Genomic DNA, 11,215 nt, shown 5'->3' with positions numbered 1-11,215 from the left:
TTACTTCGTCAATTTGTCACCTACAAGGCTTTTGGTATGGCTGTTGAAATGTGCAGAACATTATTCAGCTATGCCTGCCCCTTATGTAAGGCCCTTTGAGCGTTGCTGGTGCCGCTTTACTTTCTTGACTGTCATGGGACCTGCGCCTACGCTTGGCATACTCCATTGAAGCAGCATCAGCTCTCACAACACGCCTCGTATCCTCCTCTCTGATCGCTTCCAAGTGTCACCAAAGTGTTGTCAATCCACAATTTGTCCACCACAATTGATATAGCAGTGGCTCCCTCATTGAACGTTGGCTACTGCCACACTGGCTGCTGCGGCGATGCGGCTTTTGCCCACGAAGACAGTTTTGGTGCATCGCGACCATGTTTGAGTTCAGACATGAATTTGCATTCTGGGATCCTCCATGCTACATTCTTTTGAGGAGGTTATCATTTGACATCCTATGATGTACAGGTACCATTTTCTGTGCAGCCTCTCTAAAAAAAATGTATGGCCTCAATGGTTTTTGTGACTGGGTGGATCTTCACCATTTTCCAGGGCTCGCTGGTACCAGCACCAATGAACACACCTATCCCGTAGTACGATGTTAATCCTCTCTTGTGCCAAGTACCATCAAAGGATACATGAATGTATGTGATCTCCTCCTCCTTCAGCAACTCAGCTATGTCTGGGTCTATAGCTGCCTATGCTCTTCTAATTATCTTTGCAGCACTCTCCATTGACTGTAGCCCTCTCTGAATCTCTGAAACTGAAGTGGGGGGAAAAAGTACTTATTATGTCTGTCGACATTACAGTCATAACTGCAGGACACTCATATCACCATGTTACCCTATGTAAATATTAACATATCATCATGTAAAGTTAATTTCTCAGTAATGAAAGTAGGCTACAGCCCTATGACACTGTAGGGCTATGTGACAGTCTCATAGTATTGTTATGTTTTCTTATCACTGTTTTATTCACTTTGAATGTATTTGCTGGAGCAAGGAAATACATATAATTTATACACAGCCAGTCACCTGACAATAATGGGTTACTCTCCCTTTTTATTTACTCGTCACTTTCCTGTCATGTCTCTGATATGAGCTGAGACATGAGGAAGGAATCCCTAGGACTTTGCTTATTTTCTTTAGAGCTTCATAATTAAGTCCACGTCCGTGGGCTAGAAGAACCATCCTCACATGGGGTCTATGGTGATTTTCAGTGATATATATGTATATGTATAAAAGAAAACCAGCCCCATCACGGACCAGGATGTCTTGCTCCCAGGCAGACTAAATCACTTTTTTGCCCGCTTTGAGGACAATACAGTGCCACTGACACGACCCGCAACCAAAACATGCAGACTCTCCTTCACTGCAGCCGACGTGAGGAAAACATTTAAACGTGTTAACCCTCGCAAGGCTGCAGGCCCAGATGGCATCCCCAGCCGCGCCCTCAGAGCATGTGCAGACCAGCTGGCTGGTGTGTTTACGGACATATTCAATCAATCCCTATCCCAGTCTGCTGTTCCCACATGCTTCAAGAGGGCCACCATTATTCCTGTTCCCAAGAAAGCTAAGGTAACTGAGCTAAACGAGTATCGCCCCGTAGCACTCACTTCCGTCATCATGAAGTGCTTTGAGAGACTAGTCAAGGACCATATCACCCCCACCCTACCTGACACCCTAGACCCACTCCAATTTGCTTACCGCCCAAATAGGTCCACAGACGATGCAATCTCAACCACACTGCACACTGCCCTAACCCATCTGGACAAGAGGAATACCTATGTGAGAATGCTGTTCATCGACTACAGCTCGGCATTTAACACCATAGTGCCCTCCAAGCTCGTCATCAAGCTCGAGACCCTGGGTCTCGATCCCGCCCTGTGCAACTGGGTACTGGACTTCCTGACGGAAGTCACCCCAGGTGGTGAGGGTAGGCAACAACATCTCCACCCCGCTGATCCTCAACACTGGGGCCCCACAAGGGTGCGTTCTGAGCCCTCTCCTGTACTCCCTGTTCACCCACGACTGTGTGGCCACGCACGCCTCCAACTCAATCATCAAGTTTGCGGACGAAACAACAGTGGTAGGCTTGATTACCAACAACGACGAGACGGCCTACAGGGAGGAGGTGAGGGCCCTCGGAGTGTGGTGTCAGGAAAATAACCTCACACTCAACGTCAACAAAACTAAGGAGATGATTGTGGACTTCAGGAAACAACAGAGGGAACACCCCCCTATCCACATCGATGGAACAGTAGTGGAGAGGGTAGTAAGTTTTAAGTTCCTCGGCGTACACATCACAGACAAACTGAATTGGTCCACCCACACAGACAGCATCGTGAAGAAGGCGCTGCACAACGCATTACCTGGGCAAACTACCTGCCCTCCAGGACACCTACACCACCCGATGTCACAGGAAGGCCATAAAGATCATCAAGGACAACAACCACCCGAGCCACTGCCTGTTCACCCCGCTATCATCCAGAAGGCGAGGTCAGTACAGGTGCATCAAAGCTGGGACCGAGAGACTGAAAAACAGCTTCTATCTCAAGGCCATCAGACTGTTAAACAGCCACCACTAACATTGAGTGGCTGCTGCCAACACACTGACTCAACTCCAGCCACTTTAATAATGGGAATTGATGGGAAATGATGTAAAATATATCACTAGCCACTTTAAACAATGCTACCCAATATAATGTTTACATACCCTACATTATTAATTTCATATGTATACGTATATACTGTACTCTATATCATCTACTGCATCTTTATCTTTATCTAACATGTATCACTAGCCACTTTAACTATGCCACTTTGTTTACAAACTCATCTCATATGTATATACTGTACTCAATACCATCTACTGTATCTTGCCTATGCCGCTCTGTACCATCACTCATTCATATATCTTTATATACATATTCTTTATCCCCTTACACTTGTGTCTATAAGGTAGTAGTTTTGGAATTGTTAGTTAGATTACTTGTTGGTTATTACTGCATTGTCGGAACTAGAAGCACAAACATTTCGCTACACTCACCTTAACATCTGCTAACCATGTGTATGTGACAAATAAAATTTGATTTGATTTATATCATTCAAAAGCGTATTTTTCAGAGCATATCATTGACAAACCCTGCTGGCTTGTCAACTTCTACTCTGGTTTCAACCACATGGAATGCAGCCTAACAGGTACTGTGGGAATCTCCTTCTCTCTTGTTATTTAACCAGTCTTTAAAGACCTAACAGAACATTGTGGGGTTCTGGCCTTCTCTCACAGGCAAAAAGGCAATGGAATAAAAAAACAAAATGAACAAAAATAATGTGAAAACACCCGTTGCTTTGTGCATATTTCTAGAACCTGTTTGTTGAGTTCTAAACATCAGACATTTTAAATCTGTTGTTGACCATCATGATATCTCTTATGGCAGTAACTTTACAAGCACTAATTATGGTACATTTAGACTGTGAATAGAATCTAGTTATGGTAAGGGGTATAATAAGTATAGCCAGTTATAATTGTAACGGTTTAGCAGATAAGAAAAGACGGTCAGTTATTACGTTGCTAAAAGATGATCCACACCTTTTAGAAAATATTTATACAAATGTATTGAATTTACAGGCAACAAACAATCAAATCATTATGGTGAGAGACTACAACTGTGTTACGTACCTCAATGAACTAAAGGAAATTACTCTACAAACTATCATCCTCGTGCCCTTAAGGAGATCACAAATATTATAAACACATTCGAAAGAAGCAGTTTCTGTCTAAAGAGACAAGACTAACAGGAACTAACAGTACTTATTCAAGAACAATCTAATATAATCTATTATAAAAAATAAAGCAAACTGGATAGAATATGGAGAAAAATGCATAAAATTCTTCCTGAATCGTCAATACAAGAACTCAACCAAAAATTATTTGCAGAAACTTGTTACTAAAGACAGGGTCATCCATGATTCTCCAAATTATAAGATAACCCTGTGAAGGTTGCAGTGGTGTTTTGTGGACTGTGGCAATGTGCATTCCATAGGAAGTGCACCCCTATTGATAAAACTGTGGTTGTATTGGGCATGTGAGGCATGTTTCCGTTCTATTCTCTGAATGATTTTGACTGTGTATCTCTCTTAGTTGAGCAGGATGTCAACCCTGATATCATGGTATTTAACCCATTAATGAATCAATATATATAATGATTGTGTTGATCCAGATTCAAATTTCCTGAGATTTACCATGGCTGAGTATCACTTGGGATTACTGTGATGTTAAACTGATATACAGGTTGTTAAATTGTTAATTTCAGGATAAGCTTATTTTCTACCTTTTCATTTGAATGTTCAAAATCTTCCTAAAAATCATGACCACCTTGTTCATTGTCTTCTCTCCATCATGAATTTTCCATTGTTGCCCCTTGAGAAACGTTGTTGACTGGAGAGACAACCATGCTTTATGACATGTCTCCTTATAATGCTGATCACCACTGTGGAACCTCAAGAGTGGGAGGTTTGTCCATATTTGTTCATAAACATTTTCAATTCTTTGTAAGAGAGGACCTCGCACTTACATCTGACATTGAATCTCTTTTCATAGAAATCCCTCCTGTTAATGTTTTGGTGGTAAAAAGTGGTAATTGGATGCATCTATCAACCACCCGATTCTGACATTGGTAGTTTTATTGATATCCTTGCATCAACCTTGGATTTGATTAATAATGAAGATACAATTTGTTTTCTATTGGGTGATTACAACAAACATATTTAAAAGTGAGAACCACTCACTGACATCTGACTTTTTGAATATTCTATACTCCAGCTATATGTATCCCCTCATCTATAAGCGTCACTTGAGTGGGTTGAGTTACTGATGTGATCTTCCTGTCTGGGTTGGTGCCCCCCCTTGGGTTGTGCAGTAGCGGAGATCTTTGTGGGCTATACTCGGCCTTGTCTCAGGATGGTAAGTTGGTGGTTGAAGATATCCCTCTAGTGGTGTGGGGGCTGTGCTTTGGCAAAGTGGGTGGGGTTATATCCTTCCTGTTTGGCCCTGTCCGGGGGTGTCCTCGGATGGAGCCACAGTGTCTCCTGACCCTTCCTGTCTCAGCCTCCAGTATTTATGCTGCAGTAGTTTATGTGTCGGGGGGCTAGGGTCAGTTTGTTATATCTGGAGTACTTCTCCTGTCCTATCCAGTGTCCTGTGTGAATTTAAGTATGCTCTCTCTAATTCTCTCTTTCTCTCTTTCTTTCTCTCTCACGGAGGACCTGAGCCCTAGGACCATGCCTCAGGACTACCTGACATGATGACTCCTTGCTGTCCCCAATCCACCTGGCCGTGCTGCTGCTCCAGTTTCAACTGTTCTTCCTGTGATTATTATTATTTGACCATGCTGGTCATTTATGAACATTTGAACATCTGGGCCATGTTCTGTTACAATCTCCACCCGGCACAGCCAGAAGAGGACTGGCCATCCCACATAGTTTTTCCTAGACACCGTGCTTCTACACCTGCATTGCTTGCTGTTTGGGATTTTAGGCTGGGTTTCTGTACAGCACTGAGTCAGCTGTCTCTGCATACAGGGTTAAACTCCAAGGTTAGGCAACTGCCATTCTCAGTTTTAAGATTTACAGCCAGGTATAATGTAATTTGGTTTGGTTTGGTCACCTTTTCAGAATGTACCCAAGGCCATCCAAAGGCTTCTCCGTGTTGAGAGAATTCCTGTATAACATGATTATGTTAGTAAAGAAATGGAAGGAGCTCAACCAATGTGAGACAAGGTGCAACTATTAACACTAGAAGCACAGAGGCAGTCATTTTGACTGCATATGACTTTAAAATTGTAACATCTCTGACATTTTTTAAGTCAAACAGCCCTCCGTCCTTGACTTTTCCTAAATAAGTCTATTTAACACACTTACGTTGTTAGATTTTCAATATCATTAACATAATTTGAGTTATAAGCAGTATTTAAGAGGGACATTTTTTCCCTGGAGCACCAAAAATAGACTTTTTCCAATCTTCATACAAAGTCACATGCAGTTTAGGTGTTAAAATCAACTTCTAAAAACATGATATTGGACTTCATCAATGTCCTTCATCAGAGCTTAAGTAAGCTTGCTAGCTGTTGCTGCGAGTTACTTTGCAACTTGATATACATTGCTTAAAAATACGCCACTGATATTCACCTACTAGATTCAGTATTTCTAGATACAAAATACAGCTAGTTAGTAATCCTCATTTAACATCTTATTATTATTATTATTATATTTACATGTTTATAAATGTATTGGTCAGAAACCACATACAGTATAGGGCATGGAAGCAAGTACAAAACACTTTTAATTTCAAGCACAGAACACAACTGTTTATTTATCTTTTGACATGCCAAATACATCTCAGTGTAAGTAACTTACATCTTTTTAGAGTACAGGACCAACACAGCATTCATTCACGTGAGAGGTCTAAATACAAAAATAATTACTACATTATATGTTTCCTGTATGCAAATGACTTCTGTAACATATTTTGTCCATAGTTAACACATATACAGTGTTTGTATAATAATGAAAAAGTGAAGATTTCTTCTTGTCTATACTGAACTTGTATGACACATTACAATGGGTTGATTCCTGTGGATAGGAGACACTGGCATTAACAAGAACATTACTAATAATAAGAGCTGAATATAACAATAACTCACATTCCAGTTTTCTGTTTTTGAGTGTCTGTATTGTATAGATTTATGCATCTAGTCTTTTGATTTATTGCTGTAATGCATTGCTGTAATTCTTGCTCACTTGCAAAAAGTATTGCATCTTAAGTGCTAGTGCTTTTAATTCCTCAAAAAGTCCAGTTTGATTGATTGAGTTTGTTTTGATTCTATGTCAGTAGCCGTGGCTTGCATTTCTGTGAAACCAAACTTGATTTCTAACCTGATGCTGCGGTCCAGACCCTTTGTGGTGTCAGGACTTTGAACAGTGAAAGACCCAATCTGATCCATTCCCCACTCATCAACATATTTGGCATTCAGTCTCTCTGTGCTGAAAAAACGGAAAGATATTTCCGTCTGATCACTTGATATGGGAAAGAAGGTGTGTTTCCTGACTTCATCACAACCCACTGACTCACCCTTCTGCACCAGTTTATTGAAAACATCACTGCAGTACTCAATTCCCTCATGAGTTGTGAATTTCTTCTCAGGTTTGTGCTTTGACTCATCAAACCTCTGATATACAGTGATTCCATAAGTCAGGGCACTGACTCGTGACGACACTACCTTGGGGTTTTTCCCAAACAGAACAGCCCCCTTGATAATGACCTCCTGGGGATCAGTTGGAAAGAGCACTTTGCATTGACCACTAAACTGCTGTTTAATGTGACTCCGCAGTGTGTTACATGAGGCATAACCTCCCACTAAGAGAATGAAGTCAATGCTGAGGCCTTCAGGATTGTCTTTACTTTCACTGTTCAAGATTTGTCTGATGCTCTCAGTAATCCCTTTAAAACTATCATCAAAGAAGGACCGCATTCTTTCTTTTGTGATTTTGATTGACCCCTCCTCCCAGGAAGCTCCCTGACTTGTCTTGAAGAAGTCTGACATTTCTGAGTGGTATTTCTTTGCTAATTCTCTGAAGTTGTAAGGGCAGGATATGTCTATGTCATCATCTGTACCCTTAAGTAGAGAAAAGGCATACATCAGCTTTTGCAGCTCAGGGGCATAATATTTCTCATAGTCATCCCATAGTTCATCAGAAAATATTTCTCTTAGGAACATTTTCAAATTCTTGTCAACAGTCCCCCCTCCCATGTCATTTCCAGAGGCCTTGTGCAGCTCCTTCAGTGTTCCACCTTGTAGCACCTCATGCACTGTTATGTCAATAGTTCCACCTGAAAAAGCACAATATCAGACCTGTTAAATATACTACAAGCCATATGTTCTTCCTGTAATGCAGCTCTTTTTGTAAAGTATACCAAAATAATAATTTGAAATACAGTTTATAACTATTTATACACTGCAAACTGACAACTAAGCCCAGACTGACAAGTAGCCAACATTTCAAAGACACAGGAGAGGAGCGTTTCTTTGGTTATAAATGTAAACCATGAGATGGTCTTTGATCATTGGATTAAATACTATACAATAAAAATAAGTTGATGCTGTATAGTAAACAATGCCGAAAAAAAACTGACTGCCTTAATTACTTCTGGAAGTTATTTGTGCACATATGCTTTTTCTGAATTTGAGTATCCAGCATCAACTTATTTTGTTCTATAGTCAATACAGTTCTACAATCATTTCATACCTTCGTTACATTGAGCCATGATCATATGACATTTATTTGTGGGAATAATTGGGAACAGAATTCCCAAAGTCAAGTTATTTTGAAGTAAATTCCTGGTATTGTTTGTGTTTTTATTCCTTAATTAACAATGAATATTCTAAAAACAGACGAGTTTGCAGAGCCAAATAAAACCAGCAGATTTGGATTTGGTCTGAAGGCCACCTATTGCCTTTCCCTGCTCTATGGCTGCTAGGTTGATGACCTACTGAGGCTGACAGTCCATTTGGGATTGGAATGACCATGCATATAGTAAACACTTGTTTGAAATAAATAAATAAAAATTGTGAATTGTTTGGGATTCTCTTATCACCATACCGCCACAGTCCACAACCATGTACTTGGTTCCAGGGGTTTGCTCCAATGTGTCTTCGTTAATCTCTTCTGCTATAAAACCATCGGATGGAAGCTTCTTACACCAGACTGATGCTGCCTCTGGTTCCAAAGCCAGTATCAAGCTGTCTGAGTTTAGATCTGTCACAAGACCAGCCTGGAAATGAGTTAAAACACAATTATATGTAGTTATTGGAAGGAACAACTGTATTGGTAAAGCTGACAAATGTACTGAACTCAATAAAATCATACTTCCAAATGATGGCTAAATGTTTACATGTAAAATAAGACAATCACAACACATAAATGTCCCAGAGCTCACCGCTGTTGCTGCCTCTCTCATGAACTGCTTGGCTGCAGCATCCCATATGGCTGGCACAGTCAGGACCCAGGTAACATCTGAGGCAATGAACTGCCTGCCACTTGTGTGATCACCAATCGTTTTCAGTGCATGGTCCTTCAGATACCGCAGGGTTTCTGCGATTATCTTCAAAGCACTCATCGATTTCCCATTGTGTGCTTTAATCATCAAGTTCTTATTGATTGTCTGAAAAAGAGTATACAACATAAATCCAAAATAACATATTGAAACAAGTGACACCTTTTACATTACTTTTTACAGCAGGTCGGGTATTGTAATGATGTGCACCACCACATCCAAGTACATTTTGTCCCATGCGAATCTGCCATTTCGGTCATTTTTAAACGGCTGGAGAGTAGAGCTCTGTTCGGATGGAACTAGTGTTACTTGAGATGTTGGTTATGCCATTATTATTCCAGCATGTGCTCCAGACAATTTGTACAGGTTTAGTGTGAAACTGCCCCTTAATTATTATAATTGATTTTATTCAATTGACTCATGAAGGAAGCCTGGACGTTTTTATTCTAGGCTTGAAGATATTTAAACATAATGTCAAGACGATAATAGGCTACACTGATTACTCTTATTTGGCTACCAAATGTATAGGTGTACCATGATATTTAAATTGAGGAAGTATAATTATTTTAGCGATATGTCCATCCTAATATACTGTACGTGCCAGCCATCCTGCTGATTTAAGCTGCTGGACAGTAGTTACACCTGAGAAGCATTTATGGATGAGAAAGTGAACGTGCCATTTCCAAAAAGTTTGGCTCAGTAATGGAATCTGGGATTCCCTTCTTTAAATATATTGACTACTACACCAACAGCCAGGGTTTCATTAAATAAGCCTATAGGAACAATTATTTTGTATTGCACATTGATGACATTCATTTAATTACCCGAACTCCCAAAGCAAAACAAAATGCGTCCGTTTAAATAAACTAATCCCATTGAATAGGGTTTAACATTTAACACCAGAAAAAGTTTTTTCGGATAACTCCACCGTCCTCTGATACTATTTCCGTGCACATATTCTGGCATCCGTATGTTTTGCGCGACATTAGAGTTGACTCTTAAAACAAAGTGCAGCACATGTATTTCGTATGAATGGTCTACATGTATCAACGTTCACAGTGAATACTTGTGTTTACATGTTGTGCCATTGAATTAAAGTTGAACATTTTTAGAATTAATCAGTTTAATTAAATGTGCAAAAAAGTATTGTTCACAGGCCTATATAATTCAACGCTGGCTGTAAGAAATAGATCGCAAAGCAGGGCATCCTCGATTCCCCACTGAGCTAAACTTTTTGGAAATGGCAAGTTCACTTTCTCATCTATAAACGCATTTCATGTGCAAGTGTACTGTTTAGCTCACATCAACAGGATTGGGGGATTTCCATTAGGATGGGACAGACGTCTACTGTGGATCGCTAAAATAATGAGTATGGATTACCTGTATAGATTATGATCGTCTAGCCATGATGTTAAAATATTTTCACGCCTAGAATAAAAATGTACAGGCTTCCGTCATAATAATTACAAAAACGTATCCCCTATGAATCACCCTCAGGAATAACGCACATGATGGGGTACTAATTACATAACCGATGCCTTTAGTAGGCCCCTCTACTAGTACCATCCACCTAGGCCACATTTTGTATTAATACAATGGCAGTTCAATCATTAGGTTGTTTGTCATTTCATTAGTAAGTAACCTACTAAGTACTTACTTTGCCATAAAGTTCCATTTTGAAGTTTTCAAAAAGATAATGTTTCTGTGCGTCAGCTCCATGCATTTTTGTGTACGCCATTTTAGCGTCATAGCCAAACTTTTTAAATTCTTCATGTTCATCAAACAAAATGCAGGTGGGAGTCTTTGGGGAGTTGAATCCATGTTCCTGTCCCCACTTCGGAACCCTGGGTCTTGGTTCGGAATTTTCAGATGACACACAGAAGGCATAGCCACTGTATGCTGTGCCAAAGTCAATGGCGATAAGAAACCATCCACCCATTTTAGAACCAAGCCTTATGTTTTAAACAATGACTTATTTCCAGCTTCTCTAAACCTTAGTTTGACAAGCGGTTGTATTTATAGGTAAAAGTTTGGCTTTCACTTTCAACGCTTGAGAAGCCCAACCCTTGTGTGAAGGGGTATATTAGCAGGAACACAACAGTATCACTAC

The 11,215-nt window shown here is 40.2% G+C and overlaps 1 protein-coding gene across 1 annotated transcript; it reads right to left on the bottom strand.

Annotated features, from left to right (window-relative positions):
* Positions 1-6,330: 6,330 nt before the first annotated feature.
* Positions 6,331-11,094, bottom strand: LOC139401841 (heat shock 70 kDa protein 12A-like). Its single transcript, XM_071145825.1, has 4 exons — positions 10,763-11,094; positions 8,989-9,213; positions 8,652-8,823; positions 6,331-7,881 (listed from the first exon to the last, which is right to left on the bottom strand). The coding sequence occupies exons 1-4, from the start codon at positions 11,042-11,044 to the stop codon at positions 6,827-6,829; spliced, it is 1,734 nt and encodes a 577-aa protein (XP_071001926.1). The 5' UTR covers positions 11,045-11,094; the 3' UTR covers positions 6,331-6,826.
* Positions 11,095-11,215: the final 121 nt, after the last annotated feature.

The sequence above is a fragment of the Oncorhynchus clarkii genome, unplaced genomic scaffold (assembly GCF_045791955.1).
Source record: "Oncorhynchus clarkii lewisi isolate Uvic-CL-2024 unplaced genomic scaffold, UVic_Ocla_1.0 unplaced_contig_2986_pilon_pilon, whole genome shotgun sequence".
NCBI classification, from domain to species: domain Eukaryota; kingdom Metazoa; phylum Chordata; class Actinopteri; order Salmoniformes; family Salmonidae; genus Oncorhynchus; species Oncorhynchus clarkii.
Note: the sequence above shows the minus strand (reverse complement) of the source record. Positions and strands in the feature narration are given on the sequence as shown.